Source organism: Labrus bergylta, chromosome 1 (genome assembly GCF_963930695.1).
Source record: "Labrus bergylta chromosome 1, fLabBer1.1, whole genome shotgun sequence".
Lineage (NCBI taxonomy): Eukaryota > Metazoa > Chordata > Actinopteri > Labriformes > Labridae > Labrus > Labrus bergylta.
In genome coordinates this window covers 26,314,314-26,337,058 of record NC_089195.1, presented here as the reverse complement: position 1 = coordinate 26,337,058, position 22,745 = coordinate 26,314,314, and the positions used below count along the sequence as shown (strand labels likewise).

The 22,745-nt window shown below is 38.5% G+C and overlaps 2 protein-coding genes across 5 annotated transcripts; both read right to left on the bottom strand.

Moving 5' to 3' along the window:
- Positions 1 to 2,229: 2,229 nt before the first annotated feature.
- cnga1a (cyclic nucleotide gated channel subunit alpha 1a) lies at positions 2,230 to 17,123 on the bottom strand. 2 transcript variants are annotated; one of them, XM_065957958.1, is made up of 8 exons: positions 16,377 to 17,123; positions 14,721 to 14,837; positions 14,555 to 14,617; positions 13,460 to 13,618; positions 13,262 to 13,366; positions 8,539 to 8,645; positions 5,956 to 6,566; positions 2,230 to 5,223 (listed from the first exon to the last, which is right to left on the bottom strand). In XM_065957958.1, the coding sequence occupies exons 2-8, from the start codon at positions 14,813 to 14,815 to the stop codon at positions 4,279 to 4,281; spliced, it is 2,085 nt and encodes a 694-aa protein (XP_065814030.1). In that variant the 5' UTR covers positions 14,816 to 14,837; positions 16,377 to 17,123; the 3' UTR covers positions 2,230 to 4,278. The 2 variants fall into 2 exon arrangements, with proteins under 2 accessions (XP_065814030.1, XP_065814034.1); XM_065957962.1 differs by having other exon boundaries at positions 14,555 to 14,614.
- Positions 17,124 to 17,255: 132 nt separating this feature from the next.
- Positions 17,256 to 20,712, bottom strand: enam (enamelin). 3 transcript variants are annotated; one of them, XM_065957966.1, is made up of 8 exons: positions 20,595 to 20,712; positions 20,373 to 20,434; positions 20,215 to 20,238; positions 20,004 to 20,069; positions 19,833 to 19,874; positions 19,698 to 19,721; positions 19,532 to 19,615; positions 17,256 to 18,540 (listed from the first exon to the last, which is right to left on the bottom strand). In XM_065957966.1, exons 1-8 carry the CDS (start codon positions 20,695 to 20,697, stop codon positions 18,142 to 18,144), a joined length of 804 nt encoding a protein of 267 aa, XP_065814038.1. In that variant the 5' UTR covers positions 20,698 to 20,712; the 3' UTR covers positions 17,256 to 18,141. The 3 variants fall into 3 exon arrangements, with proteins under 3 accessions (XP_065814038.1, XP_065814042.1, XP_029135144.2); XM_065957970.1 differs by lacking the exons at positions 19,833 to 19,874; positions 20,004 to 20,069; XM_029279311.2 differs by lacking the exons at positions 19,698 to 19,721; positions 19,833 to 19,874; positions 20,004 to 20,069.
- Positions 20,713 to 22,745: the final 2,033 nt, after the last annotated feature.

Here is a 22,745-nt window from a genome sequence, read left to right as displayed (position 1 = left end):
ATCGTCAGTTTGATTACCAACATTAACCTGCAGCTCAACTCTTGTTTGCACATGCAGTCCAGACACTGTTCAACTGGCCTCTGGAAGCAGTAGTTCAGAGTAAAGTTACAATAAATGTAAAGGACCATATTTCCTTTTGAGTCTCAGTGAGTGACTTTTTTTGCTTTTAATCACAAGTCCTTTGCAAATAACAATGATTTTTTTTTTAAGGAAACAAAATGCGATCTGTTTGACAAAACAGGGATATGTAGCGTTTCTCAATGTGTTGATACTATATGCAATATAAACTGAGGATTATGCCTTCACAGTGTTTAAGTATTTCCTTCTCTTTCCTTAATAACATGAATTATGACATCTCAATAATGTGAATCTCCTCAACAAAGTGCTCGTCAGGCTGAAACAGGAGAATGACAATCAGTTTTTTGAATGGAGGAAAAGATAAGAATAGAGTTCCTTTATTGCTAAAGAGCAACCATCTGCAGTCAATTCTAACAAACCCTCTGCTGCCATTGTCTCCTCTTCAATTAACACATGGTGGTAAGTATTTGAGAATGTACCATCCTGACAATGGCTGAATCAGACAAAGTAACAGAGCAGGCAGGGGGATGCATGCAGCTCTTCCAAGAACGGCAACAAATCATCAATACCGCACTCATTGTGTAGTGCTAGTTATCACAAATTGCTTTTTTTCTTCTTAGTCAGGTTTATCAGGGACTTGTTTAAAGCATTAGAGCTTCAAGTGTGACTCTGTGCAGGTGCCACACAATCAAACAAAGACCATGATCAATAGCCACTTGCTCGGCTACTCTCAAGCTGCCATGAAGAGGTAGGAATATGTTTATTTTGAATTGCCAGGTGCTTTGAACAATAAGCTTTTCAGCTCAGGTAACAGGTGAAGCGTGGGAATGATTTATACACATTAAGTGCTGAAGACTGAGAAAGATTTGTGAGCTTCTTGTGAGTAAAATATTGGTTTTAAATCCAGCTTGTTCAGTGGCGTAGACCATCTGATGTGCTGCCACATTGGTTCAATCTTTATTTATTTCTTGAGGAATCATTGAGGGCGTGCTCTCGTTTTCAAAGAAGTTGCAATTTAAAACTGTCACATTGTCACTCATCTCCTTGAGGCTCTTGGAGTCATTTGTCAACCAATTTAGAATTAAAGTCAACTAAAACCAGTAAACCAGTTAATTTATTTGCTGCATAAGCTAAGCTGATATGAGCTTTCTAATATTTAGATACGTAAAACACAGGCCTTATCTTTTTAAGGGTCACAAGAGGGCACATTGGAAGATGGAAAACTAGATCTTGTTTGGGTTTTATTGTTATTACTAAATTATCAGTGTTGTAAAAACTTGGAGAGGAGAGAGGCTGGCAGTGCGCTTCTTATGTAGACCAGCAGTGATGTGCTGTGAACAGGGCTCACATGAATATCAAAAAGCAAGTGAAATTGCAGGAGAAAGAAGCGGCTTAATACACCGACAGGCGGAGCTAGTGAGTTATGGGGACCATTAGTAGTAGTGAGGAAGAGTTACGAACAGTGACCTGTTCTGTGGTGATCATTTGTCTTGTCTCGCGGTCGAGATGTGATGGACAATGTTTGCTAATAGGCATAGATGCCTAGAACACTGGGGTTATCTCTGTTAGACAATGATGCATGCTCTGGGTAAGATAAGAATCGTCTATTTCCACAAAGGTGTGCAAGGAACACATTGTTCTACAAGTTTCCAGACTGAACAGCCTGCTGAAAAACTCGATACTCTCTGGGCATCAGTCCAGAGATAGAAAAACAAAACTTACACTTTGGTTTGTTAGACTGTCCACTGGAGATATTTGTGCTGATGTAGGCGATAATGTGATGAGATGGGATTTGCTAAACCATTTCCAGAACATTGGTAAAGGAAAGCAATACTTTATGGCTGTTTAGGATGTAATTCTTTTGACAATGGAATCACCCATAACCAGTTTGGCCTTCATGGGTAAGGGGCCCTTGAGGTCTGGATCAGAGAAAGTACTGAACAAACAGCAAACTGTTTATAGCTGGACTGTCAGATAGGGAATACTGATCAGAGCATGCTATTTTTTAGTTCAGTGACCTAAACCAGAGAGATGGTTGTTTCTTCTTTATTTTGTTGAATTCTAATAAACTTTCGGTCATGTTTTTGTATTTTCGACAACCTGGAAGCTGAAAAACGAAGCCAATGCAAAGTATAAAACACTGTTGTTTCTTTAATAGTCACTTGAGACTGGCTCTAAAATAATTGTAGTTTTTCCTCAGAAACCTTAAAAAGACAACATTTACAGCAAATTAAAAAAAAAGATGTAAATGCTGATCCAAAATGATCTCGTTCTGTTGAGCTTTATTTACTATATTTTGAGGGCACTCACTCTTGGTACTCGGCGGCCCTTTCTGAGAAGCCACAGTTTAGTAAGGAGTGCGGACTTTTCAGTAGCCGGTTTCAGTAGACTGAAGCCTTGTGGTCATTCAGTAGGCTTTTTTCGAACACTAACTTACGGGTTTTGTGTAGTATGGTTCGGATGTGCATCCTTTCAGGAAATTAATTGTGTTTTAATATCCACAATGCTGTGCGAAATTAAATGTAAAACGTCACTTCACGTACGTCTCCAAATCAAAATGAACAAGGATGAAAAAGTGAAGGAAAAAAAACAGGGGCAGACGCAGCCGGTTCGGGTTACACAATGTCAAGTTGTTGTTGAAATGTTTACATGCAATATGAAGTTTTGTATTATTTATTGAGTCATCATGCATTTCACATCTGACTTGGAGTGTCAATAACATGACGCGGGCTAATGACGCCAAACCCACACTGACTGAATCTTACTTAAGTCGGAACAAATATCTGCCTTCTGTGGGCGCCTACTGAACACTAGGTCCGAACAGTATACAGCACAGAGAGAAGGGATTGTGTACTGTCAGATTATACAGGTACTTTGCAATTCGGAAGCACCCACTGAGGTTTATGAGGGAATGAACTCAGTGCAGAGTCAGGTGTGTGTGTGTGGCTGATTGGCCTTGATTAAGACCAGGTGTGGGGAGCTTTACTCTCGGGTTCCAGTGCTCTGTTCTGACTCACTGACTCACCAGTGATAGTGAGAGGTTCTTCCAGTGATTGTGCTTGTTGTATAGGGTATTGTGAATCAATTGAAGCACCACTTGAAACTGTCTGTAAGCTTTATTTACCTTTTTTAGCGTCTTATAGTGTTGGCACCGGGTTGTTGTTTCTGCCCCAGCCTTATGAGTTTCAGCTCTGCAACCATTAGTTCCCTTGGTCTTCATGAGATACTTCAGTGTCTTGGCAGCTGCTTGCTGGTTATGGTTTACTTTCCTCTTTCAAAGTTCTAGATGAAGGGAGTTTGATTTTGTTTTCCCAAGTTATAATTCTGTTACTTCCACTTTTCCTAAGGAGTACTTGACATTTCAGTGGTTATCCCTCTTGGGTAACTTTCAGACACCCCTCCTGGTCTGCAGTTTTGTCCCACTCCCATTCTCCCTTACACCAAATGATGACAATGTTAAGAGAGGTTGTAGATTTATTATAAACCATCCATTTAAATTACATTGAGGCTACCAGCTGTCTGCCAGGCATCTCCTCAGCTAATTTTTCACACTTAACATCTTTGGTATTTATTCTTGAGTTGAAATGTGGTCACTTATGGCTTTGAAACAAAAAATGGCCACTGCCGAAATTGTAAACTAAAGACTTCAAAGCTGTTGTCAACAAACCAACAAACCAATGTTGGATTGTATCCTGTCTCATTTAAGAATGTACACTTGTGCACAAAAACCACCTAGCTGCTTGCCCTGTTGTTGTTTGAAATAACATCCCTGCATGGGACGCTAGTCTCTAAGCTTCACAATTACTTGTTGAATCTATATCAATAACAATGTATAAGGTTGCAATGAGTGGAGGGTTTGCAAGATGCTCTGTATATACCGAGAAACAAATATAATAAATAATAAAAAGGCCACCAAAGCCGATTTATTTTAATTAAATGTCAATATTGTCAAAGGCCATATTTTTCAACTGAAATTCAGGATTCTTGTAATGCATACACAATAGCAGTACCTTTTGAAGACTAGATGCCAGTTTCTAAGAGTTGTTTTAAGCTAATTAATTAACTGTGGAGGCTCGTCCAGCTAAAAAGAAAAAAAAATCTATAGTGGCAAATTAGAAAAGTGCTTTGAGTTTTACAGAAACAATGGATCTATTTTTTCTTCTCTGTAGTTCCCTCATCCTTTTTTTCTGCTGACTGGGCCTACTCCGCTTTCTCATCTTCATCTTGGTCTTTTTTCTCATCTTCCTTTTTCACCCCGTCTCCTTCCCTCTCCTCCAATATTTCATCTTCCTTTTTCACCCCGTCTCCTTCCCTCTCCTCCAATATTTCATCGTCCTTTTTCTCCCCTTCAACGTCTTTCTCTTCTTTTTTCCCCTCTTCTTCTTCCTCATCTTCATCCTCCACCTCCTCTCCTGTCAGGTGTTCCAGATCGGCAATGCGATGTCTGAGAGTTGTATCAGTGTTCTTGTAATTTCCAAGAATCTTCTTCAGCTTGGTCTGCATTAGCTCCATGGAGTTGTACAATTTGTTAACCTTCTCCTCCAGCTCCTTTGCCTCAGGCATTATGTTAGCCGGGTCCAAGTCAATCAGACCATCTTTCATCAGGATCTGCCGGCCTTTGTCCTCTAGCATCCCTTTGGCATCTGGATACTCTGTCAGTGACTCCATTAGGTCGTCTTTGGACAGACAGAAGAGATCTGAGTATCCAATGCTGCGGATGTTGGCTGTTCGTCGGTTTCCTGCTTTGCTGCCTTTGATGTTAAGGATACTGATCTCGCCAAAGTAGCTCCCACTTCCTAGCACAACAAACTGGGTGACGCCATCATCAGCAACAACTGCGAGTTTTCCATCTTTGATGATGTACATCTCCCGACCAATGTCGCCCTTTTTGCAGATATAGTCTCCAGGGCTGAATACTTGTGGCCTTAACTTGAGCACCAGCTCAATCAAAAGACCTGCTTCACAGTCTGCAAAAATACGAACTTTCTTCAGGGTCTCCATGTGGACTTGGATGGCAATCTCTGCCTTCAGTTTGTCTGGAAGGTACCGCAGCACCTCTCTTTCATCCTGTGCCTTTCCGTTATTCCACAAGTAGTCAAACCACTTGATCACTCGCAGCTCCAGTTCCTTGCTGACCTTTCGAACCTATAAAGGAAATGAAAGTACAAACTTTCAAAATATGTGCAACAGATGATTGTGCTCTTACTTGCAAAAAAACGTTTTAACAGGAAATCAAAGGCCCGGATTCCATTTGTCAATATTATACCTCTCATTTATAATTTTACTTTTAAGTGCATTGGTGTTCCTGTCTGTAACATTATGATTATGCTGCAGCACTTTCGCACAATAAATCAAAAAGAAGGAAGAGATCCTCTGTCTCAATTAGCCTTCCTGTCCAAAGAAGGGGTAAAACATTTGTAGGTAAGCAAGAAGTGGACCACAGTACCACTGTGATTTTACATTTTAATCTCACCACCCTTTTTCTTTAGCTAGAAGAAACTTTAATTGAAAAAGATGGTGGAGCATGTCGGGCATTGTCTATTACACGTTACCACTTCCAGTGCCCAGGCAGCTGTATCATTTTCTTCCACAGAATCGGATCATTGTTTACACAATCAAGATCATGCTGAACATCATGATGACTTGAAAGTAAATAAGGCCAAATATGGATTGACAAAATGTTAACTGAGGTAATAAATCAATTTGGAAGTAGGGTTTATTTTTAAAATCTGCTTCTTCAGTATACAATAAGACATATTTTCCATTAGTGGAGTTGCCTTCTGTTTGTATACAGATAAAATGCATATTAAGGCAGTTCCACATTGGCGTCTGCTTTTTAACAAAGAGGAAACATCCACTTTACAGCCTATGATCTACCTGCATGTACTGCTTGATGTTGTCAATCCTGGATTGAAACTGAGCTTGGGCGGCGTTCATATTGGAGATCATGGTGGCAATGTTCCCTACAATGGTGGCAAAGATCAGGACTCCAACTAAAAAATCAATCACATGGAAGAAAAATTCCGAGTCAAGAGCCGGTGGTGGAGTTTCTCCAATGGTTGTCAGGGTCAGTGTGGACCAGTAGAGGCTGAACGCATACTTCCTCATGGGTTGCCCAAACGCGGGCTCCTGAGGATCATCCAAAGCCGGGTAAACCCAGTCGTCAGCACCGAAGCCAATGTATTTAGAGAAGGAGAAGTAGAAGCAAGCATTCCAGTGGATAATAATGAGGATGTACATTATCAGGTTTGAAATACGGAAGATATTAGGGTAGTTGGTTTTAGTCTCAGTCCTTGTGAAGAACTCCATCAGGCGTCCAATTCTGAGCAGCTTGTTGATGCGGATCTCTGGGTAGTCAAGGCCATAGTACAAATAAAGGATGTCAGTGGGCAGCATGGAGACAGCATCAAGACGAAACTGGAAGCTGGCTATGTAGCGATCCTTAAGCAGCTTCTCATCTTTTATCATCAAGCCTTGCTCAAGGTAACCTGCATTCAAAGACAGGGAAATGTCATCAAGACAACAAGAACAATCTGTTTCATTTGCATGCCTGCATTCTAGTTCCAGAGACAAGTTTGAATATAAGTGTTTTCTATTACTACTGACACGGCTAAGTTAAATACGTATTCTCAGGTCTGCGATAGAAAAATAGTTCTACTTTGAAGAACAGATTGTTTCTTAGAATGCTGGTCTGAACACAGATTCTGGCGGACATCTTGTGGTCTTCTCTGGACCAAAAAGGGATAGGGACAAAAACAATGTAGAAAAAGCAAGAAATGTCTTAAAAGAAACGACAGCAAAAACGGAAAGGTAAAGGCTTCGACAGAGAAACAACACAACTGAAGAAGGCACATGAAGAAAGGCGAAATGGAACGTGTGATGGGATTGGACAGTGTTTAAAAACTTGTGAATGGAAAAGAAAATGTCAGCAAACCTTGATCAAGAATGGGTTCAATCAGGTGCCACAGTGAGATGATGATTAAAATAGCCCACTGTGAGCAGGTTGCTATTGCAGACAAACTTGTTTTGGTTGGGAAAGATCCCTTGGCTTTGAATTAGGGTCCTGCTCACCCTGTCGGGGTTCCATTCAAGTCTACAATTAACTGACTTTACATTGTTTTTGACATAATTACCCCCTTTATTACGTGCAGATGGTTACCATTCAAGTACAGATCAAAGGCAACTTCTTAGAAAGAGCTGGCTGCAACAGGGATAATTCAGTTATCTCAACGAAAAAGACTTGTTAGAACTGCATTGCAGTGAAACAATAATGCAGTTAAGAGTTGTTGTGTTTCGAATCATTAGTATTGTACACAACGTCCTCTCACTTTGTAATTAGTCTTCCTTCTCAGATTCACTGGGATTCATGTTTGTTATAAAATGAAACACAGTAGAAGGAGAATAGAAGGCGAATACCTGTACATCCACAAATCTTACACCTTGGTCTTATAATACAGACACAAACAGGCTTGTTTTGCTTTAATCCTTTTTATCAGTGATGAATTTCCTTGCTCATGTATTTGTAGGGAAGATAACAGGGGACAAAAATCACAGCTGCTGTTACTCTTTTCTCCACGCAAAAATGCATTTTCAAGTAACTTGAAATTGAAGTTAATTTGAGGCTTCAGCAGACCAAATTAGTCAAATGAAGTGGATATCTCCCTGAGTTACTCATTTTTTTTAAGTAGAAAATAATCCTCTTATGAGATGGCAATTTCTCATAGGGGAAAATAACACCATGAGAGAATATTGTGCTTACAAGACAAAAGCTCCCAGAAAATGTCCCAGTGGTTTGTATAGCTCAGACTCTCTCAGGTTCATTAGAAGGCATTTTTGAGCAGAACAATGTCTGTGTATGTTACTCCCTCCTCATACATTGAACTCTCATTAAAGGAAGAATGTGTGACTTTATGATCCAGTAGATGTCACCCTTAGTACCAGTAGTGAACCAAAACAAACTGCTGTTGGGTAAAACAACCGCTATTCTGAAACCTCCGCTCTCCTTCAACCGCTCGCATTCAAAATAAGGAGTTATCAATTAGAACGCACCATAATAAAGTACTATTAGCAGTGAGTAGTATGTTATTCTTCTTTTCTCTCGTCCTAGACTAAAACAGCTTCATACTCAAGGCCGCCCCCGTCCATGTAAACATGATGGAAACACAGCTCTAACAACAATACAGTTGGCGTCACTCGAGCTTCTCACTCATTGTAGAAAGTCATGACTCAGAGAGACATTTACAGAGGATATAAATTTTTTCTGCTGTATTTGTGTAAAATGTTGCGCATTCTTCCTTTAAAATTATATTTTTGTTAGTTATGAAAAGAGGAACAACTACAGCTGTTTTTCTTAATAAAGGCAGGCAGGGTTGTTTTAAAACAGAACAAACAAATATGAACTTTTCCTTTCAAATGTTTTGAAAACTTTATGAAGATTGAGAGGCTGATGTCAGACGTTACCTGTTCTGGTCCTGACAAACATGTCAGCCAGGTAGATTAAGTCCGAGGTGTAGTCCAGAATGACCCAGTAAATGATGTAGTTATGCTGCAGCTCCTCAAAGCAGGCCCTGTTTGTAGGAGGAAGTAGAAGTAAATTAATTATGTTGAGCACATTCACCATTGTGTCAGATTGTGATTCTGCTGCAGCAGATGTTGTAGCACGCTCACCAGTCTCTACTAATTCTGAAAAAATAAGCCTTAATTATTGCAGTGTATACAAATTAAATCAAGCTAGATTTACCACAAGCTTAGAAAAGAGCGAGGATCTTTTGTTTCTGTACAAAGTCAGCCCACTGAGAAAATCAGGTCTAATGAGTAGCATTAAATGGAGCTGAATGCAATCATACGCTCACAAAAATATTTAGGTCTGATATGTAAGATTTATGTATTTTAATTGCATATAAAATTTTGTGATTCACATGTTTAAGTCAAACCTTAATGAAATACATAAATTTTAGATTTATGTAAACATATCTATTTTAATGGTACAATTAATTGTGTTATTTGTTTATCATACATAAAACCAATTAATTTCAATTTCTTAAAAACCTGGCTCATCGATTTAATATACATAGAACGTATTTGTTTGAAATGCATAGAAAGTAAGTTAGTACAATGGGCCAAATTTAATAAAATTTGATTCATAAACTTTATATATATAGTATTAAAACATGTTTTTACCCCAATCGTTCCACAGCTACAGATTCATCAAAGAATACACAAAAATGGAACAAACTCCTTGGTTGGAATTTTATTTATGCCTTCAGAACAGTAGTTCAGAGGACATAGAAGAACCACAGAATTGCACTAATGCCACAACAGGACATCCAAAAAAAAATTAGGCACCTACACAGAACCAGTGGTCAATAATGTTGTGTGCAAAAAGCTGTAAGATATAAAAGTACAAAAAACATTCAGGCAGTTACCTTCTCGATCTTAAACTGTTATTTAAAGGAACTGAGAAGATCCCAACTCTTCTATCAATCTTAAAGGAGCAGCTTTTCCGCTGACATCGACACTTGTCCATAAGTCACATGCAGTGTACAAAAAGTCAAGAAACATTACATGTATCTACATTTTCAGATTACGATGCAGAGCACCAACACAAGGCTCAGGTGAGAAGTCTTTCCGCTGGCATTGACACTTGTCCATAAGTAACATAAAATAGCTTGATGGCTCACATTTCCTCACAAGAAAATGTCTATATTTTCCATGAAAAATATAGCAATAACTTTGAGGAGTTAAGTTAGTTTCTGAAATACTTTGAATGTACACTTCAGGTCCTTAGGATAACTCAGATTGAGCGCATAAATCAGGCCAAAGAGCATCACACATCCAAGTGTGACACTTTGCAGGTCTTTCACTACGTCCATGCCTTCAAGTACGACTCCAACATCAGCTGGTTCATCATCAAGGTCTGCGCCTTCCACACGAGTCACGTAAATGCCCATTGTTGTATGTTCAATCCCACACTCAGCCTCAGCACATTTGCTGTCCTGGTTGAAAAAAAGTAACGATGTATGAGACATAAAACATATCCATCAATGCATTTATACCTGTAAAACATTTATAACAAACGGCAGGTTGAAATAAACTAACCATGTACTCTTTGACGAGTGTCTCCATGTCCTCATTGAGATAGATGCTGAGGCTCCTTACTACACAGTCCCTGGTGAGGGCTATGTTTTCACACTGAAAAATATTCAAAGAAAAACACATTGTATGAAAACAGACAAATTAATTGTCTGAAATTCAAAGAGCAGAGAAATCATGACTGATTAAAACATATTTCTTTTTAAAAGACAATTTTAATGTAAATAAGATATTTTAATTTATGGTTTGTGCACAATAAAAATATAGTTAAGTTATTTTCGGACTTCTGATAGTTTTTTCAAGATATTTTAATCTTCAAGTGAAGTTACTCAGCGATGCCTGAAGAGGGGGGTAAATAGAAAAAAAAACAGTTGAGGCTCAGGTTGGAATGTGATTTTTTTTTGTCAATTATATATTGCAAACAACACATTTTGAACACTTGGCTTTAGTTAACACCTTTCTGCTGCTGCAGAGTGTACTGGAACCCTTTCAACTTTAAAAGAGTTACAAAAAGAGATGAGTCTTTTATAAAACCAGAATATTTCCGATGTACTTATCAATAAAAAAAATCACCAATAAAAGAAAAGATGATTTTAATCACTGAAAGTTTTTTATTATAAGTGTAATGAGGCTTGACTGAATCTGTCAATGTGTCTTTAGTGTAGATATAGAAATACTTGACAAGACCCCCACTTACAGTAGCTGTTGGTGCCATTATGGTGCAGATTTTCTGTCCTACAGTTCCTCCTTTGGCACGGAAAAGCTTCATCAGGTCAGGGGTATATCTGTCAAGCTGTCCGATGAATTTTGAAATCAGAGGAACAGTTGTTATGCGCATGAACTCCCAGTTGACCTGAAAAACAGAAAATTGACACGGCTTTGAGCAAGATGTTTAAGACTGAAAGCAGTGATTTGCTTCTATAGAACTACATTTACCTCAGCAACTCCAAACAGAGCTGGCCATCTTTTAAAGACCTCTAGTACCATTGGCTCCTGTAGAACTTCTTGTCCTTTGATATGAAAATGTACGCTGCATCTTTTCCTTGATCAACGCCTCATTATTCTTTTTTACTTCTGTCAACAGAGAAACCCTTTCCACTTCCAGGCTGTCTGTAGTTTCACCTTTTGGGTGGCTTGGACAGAAATTGACTTCTGCCATCCGGGGCTTTTATGAAAACAAAGGAAAAAATTACATCAGTTGTAAGGTCATGTCGAAGGTTTCTAAGTTGTATATTAAGAAATTACAACACCCTAAAACCAACTACTTTATAAAGAAATAGGATTTACAGTACTTCCTTAATAAAAATAATAATAATATACTAGCTAAATAGCCCAGAGAAACTTGAAAACATTTATGTATTAATTGCTTTATTAGTTTATCTATTTCCAAAGGAATAGTTAACATTTAATTAACCTAAAAGTGAGTAAGCCTATTATTTCTCCTTAGGTCAAAGAAATAAGAAAGAGGTTGATTATTAAAGTTCCAAGTAAAAAAACATACTTACAAGAACTAAGAGGTCGCCCTGTCATGCCAGTGGTCATTAGGATGCTTGAAATAATCAGATACCTGTTAAAGAGAAAACAATTTAAGAAACTACATGCATTAATGTTATAACATGCAATTGATTAACTTTTGAAATCCCAAAGCAAGTATTTAAGTCTTTTCAATTTGTCATTATTTAATGATTTTAATGTCTTAAAAAATTAACTTAAATAGCATGGTTTCACTCAAGTAAAATAGGAATAGCAGTGTTTCCCACAGAATGACGAGATACCTGGGCAACACACAACTTTAATCTGTTCAATTTATCCACGCACAAGCACAGACATTAACATTTTTTTAAAAATGGAGCCATGAAAAGCTTCAGTTATGCACTGAGCCATGAGGAGAGAGTAAGAAAGAGAGAGCGCATTCAGTAACCACTCCACATTCACAGGGACCATGAATCAGGTTTCACTCTCCCACACGCAGAAATTTTATGAATAAATTTAAGATTAAATAAAAACAGATCGGAAATATGCTTGTGTGGCCATAAATTTATTTGAGCTTCCCGCCTAAGTACCGTCTATGTGTGGAAAACACTAAATAGTCATTACAATCTTATACTGTAGCTCAGCATCAACATCTACAGACTAACAAAAATGGTCTGTATTCTCACCGCCACAATCGTGAAAAAGAGAGGACAATATTTACACTCCGACAACTCTTGTATAGTTTTCTATCTAGAGTTATGTGGCTGTGCTGCTGCTGCACTAAACACACCTGAGCTGCGTGTCCTCGCGCAGCGTGAGTAGTCCGTTAGACACCAACGTCCGTTCCTCTAGCTGGCTTAAAGCTAACTTGCTAAATGTTTATATGTGTAGTCAATTGATAACATGCCTACGGGGCTTTCAAGCGGATATTCAATAATTAATCAGTCGTCCGTTTTTAAAAACAAGCTAGGCTATATATGACCGTTGAATACGTGCTAACGGAAAATACAGCGGACAAACGTTGGAACCGTGCGTCTGTTAGCTAGCGAGTCTACTTGACAAAAAAGTTTGCATTGATGGATTTCATGAGAAATGTATAAATACATGCATATATATATATACATAATATTTGAGTTTTGATACCAAATTTTCCAATATTAAACGTACATAGTTCACAATTTACCTATTTATTAAGATGAATGAGGATGTACTTACTCGTGACAGTCCGATCACACCTTGCTCCTCCAAGATGAGATGGCGAAAAGAACTCTGACGTCATGTCCGCTTTGAATCAATTCTAGTATCTGGAACGTTTATGTAAATTGTTCTAAAATATTTTAACTAACTTAATCTCGTTCTTACAAGAGCTAGCTGTATTTAAAAGTTATACATACGTTTTAACAGCTTTAATTAAATAATGTGAAGAATTGAATGATTCATGTTGATTCGAAGTAATTTAAATAAATATATTTTAAAAATATGACTATTTGAATAAAATATAGTGGAAGCAAATACTTAAAAACAAAATATGCCATTAATCATTTTCTTGAGTGTATGAACATTTGGTCTGCAGGGGACTTGTGCTGCACATATAGAATCAATCATTTGTAGAAGTCACCTGGCTATGATCATGGTCCAGTTGTACATGACAGGTAGGGTGATGATGAACAGCCAGTTGTAATACAAACCTCCTGCAGGATTAATGACAAATAACTCTTTTGGCCTATGAGAAGAAAGAAAGGAAATGCAAATTAAAATGTGTGGACACGGGTTTGAATAATGGCCTTTAAGAAGTTACTCGAAATGTCGCACATACCTGTCTTTGTCCTCTTGCTTTTCCTTCTCCTTTTCTTTTTCCTTTTCCTTTTCTTTCTCTTTTTCCTTTTCCTTCTCTATTTCCTTTTCCTTTTCCTTTTCCTTTTCCTTTTCCTTTTCATTTTCCTTTTCCTTTTCCTCTTCCGCTTTGTCCTTTTCTCTGCAATATACATGAATACATTGGCGAATACTGAGGATTCAAATTCTTTTTAAAGCAGCATTTACTAAAATATTTGTAATAAAGCATGATTAGGCCGTTTTCACATTTAACTTATTTTTTTCAGAAAAAAATGCAAGTGTTCTTTAACCTTAACAACAGGATCTAGCCTACAGCGCAACTGTTATCGTCTTCACTTCATTACATTGGCTGGTAAAATGGCTAATAAAGTGTAACTATTTGAATTGGCTTTGGCGTTTGAGGAGGAGGTTCCCCTGCACCAATGCGCCGGTTAGGGGTGCATGACATCCTCCTCAATAGAGAGTCGCAGGGCGCATTCCACAACCTGATCCAGGAGCTCCGCTGTACTTACCAGGAAGACCCAAAGATCTACTATCTGTTTCCAGATGGACTCCTTTATATGTATGCTGCTGTATCGTTTGTGACTCATGCCATATAACTCGGTGTAAATGGCAATCACAAGCTGTTCAACCGGTACTTTCACGTTATCCATCTTGGTGGGTGTATTTTTAGGGCACCAGTAACTAGGGACGTAGGTTACAAGGAAAGGTACATGCACACCTACTCAACTCCTCCTGATTGGTCAGCTGCCAGAAAGGCGCTTGATGTCACAGAGCACTTTTCTGAAAAGTTAAAAGAATTCAACATAAAAAGGCGTCGGGCGCAGCGTTTTTAAAAAAAGGCGCCGTCCTTTTTCTTGTTTCCATAGGCTTGTATGTTAAAAAAGGCGCTGGCAGTTGAAAAAAAGAAGTCAAGTGTGAACACGGCCTTACTCTTTCTTTTCCCTCCTCTTCTTTTTCTCACTGGAAAAGGATTAATTAACACATGGACGGTAATGACTTGAAGGAAAACATCAAAGACAAACTTTGTGACAGAAGGGCTTCACTTATCTTTTAATGACTCTCTATACATACTCACTCTTCATTGTTGTTGCTGTGGTTCAGATTAAGCAGATGAGGAGGATTGGATGGAGGAACACTTCTGGGACGAAGAGAGCATGTGACACATCGAGTCAATTAACTGACAAGTCTTACTTGTTTTATTGTCATTGATGTATATAAGCTCTCTGTTTGAATTAGCTTACAGGTCATCCTCGCTGTGCTCCTCACGTTCTGTGCTGAGCTGTGCTGCAGTGTGGGGTTGCACTGTGAGGTGGGGGAAGACGGTTGGAGTGATCATGGTAGCAGACCTGCAGTTTAACCTGCAAGTAGAAATGATAAGTTTACATGTTGTGTAATGCTGTTGCTGTGGATGTGCCTCACGTTGACATTTCCTGATGTTGATGTCGATTGCAACCTCATCCAAGAGCTCAAATAATGGAGCTCAAATTCTCTCATATAGTAACTTCTCTATACTGTCAGATGCATTTAATGATAATACATTTATTTGTATGGCAGTTGGTAGAACATAACATATGGAGATAAAACAACAATAAAACCATAAAATCAATAAAAAGCAAGTCTAAAATAGTGAGCTTTTTGATTTGATCAACAAGAACCACAAACAGGGGCTAATAGAGAGCTGAAACCATCACTTGATCTTTAAAGGTCACATATTATGAAAAATGTACTTTACAATGTATTTAGAAAAATATAATGTGTCCCTATCCTGTCTTACCCCTTATTATGAGAAAAGTCCATCTCAACCTTTTGCCTGCTCTAATTTTCAGAAAATGTGTGCTCAAACAGGCTGTTTGGAGATTTTCCCTTTGTGACATCACGAAGGTCAGTAAACCTTAGCCCAGGCTGGGTGACACTCCCACAGCTAGGTGTTAGTTCTACTCTCTGAGTCTGCCTTCTCACCATAACAATAAGGCACGGTTCAAGAAAGCCCCAGCCACCCAAGTCCTTCATACACATGTTTTCAGGGAGCTCTGGACTTATTTAAACTTTTAAAAGGAGGATGTGAAAAAGGAGGATGTGACTTTGAAAGTAAACAGAACATTAAGCTGCAACAACTTTTAACTAATCATTAAAGTTTATGCTTCTGGCTGCTCGAATGTAAACATGTGAGACCTTTTTTTTATTGAAATGTATTTCAGTTTCCTTCTGTTGTTTGGATAAAACAAACCATTTTGACATCAACTCTGTCTGTGAACCTGTCAGGGACATAAATTATAAACTACAGAAGACTCAAGGAGCAAAGTTATTATAAACACAAGTTTTAAAATGTTTCTCTACTTTTAAACTTATTGTTTGACCCTTAAAGTATAAAAGTCGGGGACACATGCATCAGGACTTCACATTAAATTGTTCTAATACCAAACCACATTGCAAAGAAGAGCAATCAGAAAAGATTAACTTTAACAAAGCACGCAACAATCATTTCCTCACCTGATGTTATTTAGTTGCAATATGTCAAATAGAAAAAAAATATTTTAGCATGATATTTCATGCACTGTTCATGCATGTTTATTTCTCCATGTACAGTAATTTACGACAGAGTGTAAGTTTACATTTCCAACAGGTGAACAAAAATATTCTCCTTGGTCAGACTTTTGTCATTTTTAAAATGGTTGTTTGATATATTCAGCCGAGTCATGAGAACCCAGAAACATAAAACATGAAGGAGAATTTATGATCATTACATCAGCATATTTGTATTCATATACACTGTTTAGCAGATATGCATCAAATTATATGAAGGAAAAAAATGTATAATGTGACTACAGCAAAAACAAGCTACAAATAAGTACAAATTAATTAATGATCAATAATTCATTCTCTTTAATTCAACTTACCTTCTACATGTGTTAATGAAAACTGAAGTCCATTCCCTTTAATAGGCATGTAGTTCTTAATATCTGGAATCTGTGAACTCACAGCTAAAGATTAATTTCTCTGACACGAAATGAAAATTAAGTATTATCAAATATCGAGATACAAGTGTCCCCTGCAGGAGCTGAGTGTAACAAACTGTGTCATTGAGTCTCAGTGACCCTGATAAGGATTTGTGGATTAGAGTTGGCTGAGAAGAGGAGAAGCAGAGTCACTCATCCGTCTTATCTGACCACTCTGCGGGGAGATGAAATACTTTAAAGTGAGTTTGGACAACCTTCAGTTACTCCGTTAGTGCTGAAAACCATAATGTTGACACCTCTTCTTTAAAAAAAAATAAAAATCTGCGACAGGCTGTAATTTTCCTGACCACTTGCGGAACATCAGTGGGGTTTAGTCTGCCCGGACACACACAAGAACACACACACACACACACACACACTCACACTCATACACACACACCAGCTTCTCCTGCTCACTCAGCACTCTCTGCCGTATCCAGCTCTGATCCTATTAAATCTATGCGGGTGTTACAGATTGCAGATCAGTGAGAACAGGCTCCTTTTATATGAATGAAGATCCTGAGAGGGAAATTGAATCTGAACCTCAGTCAGTGTTGAGCACTACATCCAAACAGCAGCTTCCCCTTCTCCACCCAAGTGCAGAGGAGACATCCTGCGGTTCAGTGGCACTCCCTGTTGGATGAAGTGCTGTTTGCAGTTTTGTTAAAACTCTATTCCCAGCTCTTATGATCCAAGAAGCATCAATAGAAGTGAAATAACGGCGTAATCATTTGTGTATGATTTGATGGGTTGAATTGAAGAAAGGATAAAAGTCTCCAGTTATTTCTGAGATAATATGTCCTTTATTTGAACGTGCATACACTTAATATAAGACTTAATCTCAGATAGTTTCACATGTCACAGTAGGAAAAGTGCAGGTGTAATTATCAGCATTCATTATGACTGAATCAAATGCAAGTGTCCATTGATGTCACATGGCTTGTGTCACATGGTGCACTTGAAAGAAATGGAGCCACCATTAATGTTATTAGTGACACGTGCTCTTCTCCTACCTTAGCACAATGTCTGAAGGATTTTTATTCCTGAAAGATATCCATTTTTATCTTGAGCATACATTAATATATGGATTTTGCATGCAAAATCATGACTAATAGCAAACATACAAACTATTTTTTTTAATTGTCCAGCCCTGAACCAAAAACACAACCATCTTGTTTTGCTTTAAACTGCTCTCCTGTTCATGGCTTCACATTTTTCATGGACTGTATAAAAGAAGTGGACTTCGACTTCAAAAACTGTTTGTTTTTTTTAAAGACGTGAGTTTCATGGGTTTCATATACCAAAGAGGAAAACATGAAACAAGCATTTAGGATCAATAACTCCTTAAAAAAATGTTTATTATAGTAGATCAAGTCTTAAACATGAGCAAATTATCAGACAGTCACAAATTAACTGTCTTCTTTGGCATCATTGGAATCGCCCTCTGCTGGTTATTAAGAATAAGGTTAGTTTAATGTACTTCTGTGTTGGCTTTATGGAATTCTTTTACATGTGTTTTATTCAGTTTCCTGGCAAAATACTGCTATCTTTTTATCACTGTGTATTGCAACTACATCACCTATTACTTACTCAATTACTGTAGCTATTACTGTAGCTATTAGCTTCTAGCGGAGAGGCACTTTGGCTAGTAATTATTGAAAGATAACTACAGCACAACAGGATCAGCTGGGGCCGCATCAGCAGCAGGGACATCAGCCGGGGCTGCAGCATCAATAGCCACCTCTGGGGCAGCTGGGGCACTATCAACAGGAACGATATCAACGGGAGGAACATCTACAGCAGCAGCATCGACTGCAGCAGCATCGACTGCTGCAGCATCCACTGGGGCATCAACCACAGCTGGCTCCACAGCTGTTGCGGGGTCTGCTGCGGGCTCGGCTGCTGGCTCGGCTGCAGGCTCGGCTGCGGGCTCGGCTGCTGGCTCGGCTGGTGCTACTTCAACAGCCGGTTCAGCTTCGGCTGCCTCAACCTCCTCTGCCTCTTCCTCCTCATCTGAATTCAGGGGAACAGCAGCAGCTGCAGCTTTAGGTGCAGGGTTGCCATCCTGAGCAAAGAAGGGAGAGAAAAGGAGTTAGAGTCTACTGGCAAACATTCTTGATATATTTAGTATATATGTCCACTATGACAGAAATGTCAGTTATCTAGTGATGGATAGTTTACCTTGAAGCATGTGAAAGAACTGGATAATTTTTTAAGATTTTGGTTTTTTTTTTACAGAGTTTACATTTAAGAAAAGTGTGCATTTCAGGTTATAAAAACGTCTAATACAAGATGCCACTGGTTTCATTTTCTTAAATGTACCACCAGGGACTTAACATATGGACTACAGGTCAGAAGATCCCAGACACTGCTCATTCAATCTGTTATTATCTTGTCCTCCAACTGTATTTAGGTTCCATACACTTATGAACACAACAAAAACGTTTTTCTTTATCAGAGCTTGAAGATCACTTAGAAAAGAAAACATGCAAGTGGATCACAGGGAAACTATTCAGCTAATATGTTGATTTTATTTCCGGCTATTGTCAGCATTGCACACGAGTGCTATCAATGCAATGCAGGAAAACAATCCCAGGTTTAAATAATCAAACCTTTTGGCTGAATTTCATCCAGCTGCCTCAATTTCAGCGTCTTCCTGTCGGGTCATTGTCATGGTTTTCATTGACAGTTGAATAGCCACCAGTGATGTTATATCTTTGTCTTTGTTTTTGTACTTTGTAAAAAACAAAGCGCTCAACATGTGAGGTTATTCTGTGCTTTTTCATGGTTTTGTTTTTTGGAAGCCAAATCACTGCAGGCCTTTTTTAAAGCAGAGCCTCTTTCTGAAATTCAGTTCTGGACAAGTGAAACCTTTTAGAGAAAGGTTAAGTGAGTGCGATTTGCTGTCTGCGTGCTGTTTCTACAATATCCCCATGTAGCCTCCAAATACACACTAAAAATACTGTATATGTTGTGAAACAAATATATGTTTTTCCAAATAGAAAGAAATGTATCAACACAGAGAGAGACACATTTTCTTTAACTTTGTTCCTCACCTCTGCCTCCTCTTCTGATCCATCTCCGACGGCGATGGGAGCCGGAGGGGGAACATCGGCTGCCTGTGCGGGTGCAACCTCCACCTGCATGAATGAAACAGATTTAGCTTCAACAGCTTATTACATTGCGACTGGTTTGATGTTGTGGTGCTGTATGTGCGCCTACCACTGCTGCCCCGACTGGATCAGCCTAAACAAATGAATAATTCATGTTTAAGTATGAACCTTAGTTTTACATTTCAAGTTTTCTCATAACTTTGAAACTCAAGTGGTGTTAGAGTCTACCAAGATGTAAACTTACAGGAGCATTAGCAGCAGGGAGGAAGGGGTTTCCAACTACTCCCTGAAAAAATACAGATTCATCAGTAGAGTTAATGATTTATCCCGTTAAAGTCTGAATTGATAAGAAGATTATTCATATTTCTTTCTTCTTTTTTTTGTCTTAGTGAAGCTTCGATGAACCCCCCTCTACCTGCTGCTGGTACAGCCTGTACATCTCCATCCACCTCAGGGCCTGATTAGCATGTGCCGCAACCTGCTGAAGAAATACCAGACATCTCCAGACATGAGCTGAGATCCAGGTAATTATCCCTCTTACTGTCAAACACATATCCTACTTTATGTTTGATGACATGACAGAAACATGGTAAGACATGCAAGCGCAGACAAAACTTCAATCTTACCTCGTTGCTCTCACTCCCAGGAACCTGCAAAACCAAGTAAAGGAAATTAGGATGCAGCAGCTTCTTAATACATACAAGAAACAAAAGTGTTTCAACTATTTTTTTCTTTAAAAGGGGTTCAGTTGGTTTATGGAAAACTATGTTCAGGAAAGTCTTACAGGAGCGGCCATGGTAGAGACCAGCAGGCACATCGTGATTACCAAGAGCTTCATCATGATTTCTGTGTGGAGATAAACACATGGCAATACAGATTATTTCAGTTTCTATGTTAAATTAGAGAAATCATCTTTCAAATTAAAATGAATGGAAGATAATTTGCTTCAATGCCAACAACGTCATCTAAAGTCTTAAACTGTTTCCATGTGAGAAATCCATCTTACCTTTATTCTGCTGGCGCTGAAGGAAACTGAAGTCGAGTGTCCTCAGGGATGGAAAGGGATCTACTTCATCGCTAACAAGGAAGCCATTTATATACTGGGACATCCTGCGACAGCCAATCACATCCAGTAAGACACACAGAGCAATGTCTTTGAAGAAATCTCCTTAGATTTCAAAACAGAAAAACGGAGGCATGTAGGGTGAAGGCCCTCTTATAGTTAATTACATACTGTGCAAGAATGCCTCGTTCACATGGCCTCCTCTTTACTGCCCTAAAACCAAAATGAGATGGAAGAAAGACGCCATGAAGACAGCATGTCATGAGAATGAAACAATAATGACAGACACCATCGAGTCTGACGTTAATAAATGATGACGGTATATGAAGAAGTGAAGGAGGTCATTAAGCTTTTCAACACTGACAAATTGTATACTGTATACCCTATAGTGCTACAAATAAAATAAAAATTATATATGATATAAAAAGATGTGAAAAAAATATCCATTTCCAGACGTGGACATAAACCATATAGTTTCGAGTAGCACACTTTTGGGTAGAATATAATTTATGGTGTCTGGCAGCACTATCCCTGTGTTTGTTTTCATTGGTGTGGTTGTACATTGCAGGGATTGAGAACAGCGTAGGTTTCCTCTGTTTATTTTTCTCAATCAGATAATGAAGGACACACTCTGTAATTTGCAAAACCTGTATTCTAGACATTATTGACGCTAACCTGCTGAGCTAATGACTTTCCACACACGGATCACAATCTTTTCATTAGTCTTTCAAAAACATTTACTGTCATTATCTTGGCACACAGTTTGGCTTGTTCCTATGTTTACGTCCATTAAAGCTCCACAGTGAGAGAGGTTATGAGGTTATAAACTGAATGTTTTCCAGACACACAAGAATGCCTCACTCTTGCCAGCTTGAATGAATTTTTATTTTCTTAAGCAAAGACGTCAGTACCCTGATATCTAAACAAGAGTTTGAGAATATACCATATTATATCACTCTTATGTGTTAAATACAATGAATAAAGGGTGTCTTAAAATATTCTCTTGTTCTGAAAGTGTAACAAAAGTTTTGGATCAAACAGAACTTCAATCTTGAGGTGAAAAGGTCAAATAAAAGGATAAAGCATGTATAGGTTGAAGATAAACTGATCTGCGGGAATAAAGCTTATGAGCTGTTGTTGATTTGTTCTACCACTCAGGACCACACAGAAATCAAGCCAAATGTGTGGTTGTAATTAGAGCAGCTTTAAATAAACTCTTGACATGGCACCTTCGTCAAATTCTGACTAATATCTTACCATCCCTCTCTCAGTTGCCAAAAAGTTGTTTGACTTGCTTCAATTCAGTTTATTTAAAGTTTGAAGAGGTCAAAAAGCTCCAGGAACACTTGTACTACGAAGAGCGACTTTATTAACAAATGAGACCACGCTTCACTCTTCAGGCACCTTGATAGTCAGTGAAGTTTTGCCAGAAAATCCCACTCATCTTCTTCAGATTATGAAAAGTTCAACAGTAGTGCTCCCTGAAGACAAAGGGGTACCTCTTACCTCGTCCCTGATTTTTTCCCGTAAATGCATAGGTAGTGTTTTTGACCCAAAAAATATTTTTTATCTCTCTGTCTTTTAACAGTCAATAACAGTCAGCAATAGTCATTCACTGAGTTCTACTTCTGACTAACAAAGCTAAGAAGTTATAATGGCATATTACCATTTTAGAACAGTGGTCCCAGCATCATACTGCAATAGGTCTTATTCATTTTTTTTTGTTGTCCAAGCTGTTCTGTTGCCCCAACACCCCCCCCCCCCCCCTTTTCTCTTTAACCGCACAGACCTGCACATGTCTTTTCCGCTTATCATCTCAGTCTGATACAGAGCTTCTTTATTTTTCCATTTCTCTTATTGTGTGTTTAAAAATGCCCGCGTGACTTAATGCCTTTGCAGAAGTATTGTTCAAAGACCATCACGCTGTAGTTGTGACAAGTCAAATTAAGGTTATTAAACCTGCTGTCGACATCTCCTCGTGTGTGAGGGGGTAGGAGTTATGGATTCATGTGATCTTAAGTTCCAAGAAATAGAGCTCGTGGGCAAGACACAGTGGTAGCGTGAGAAGATGGCACCTGTGCACTTCAAGGGTCT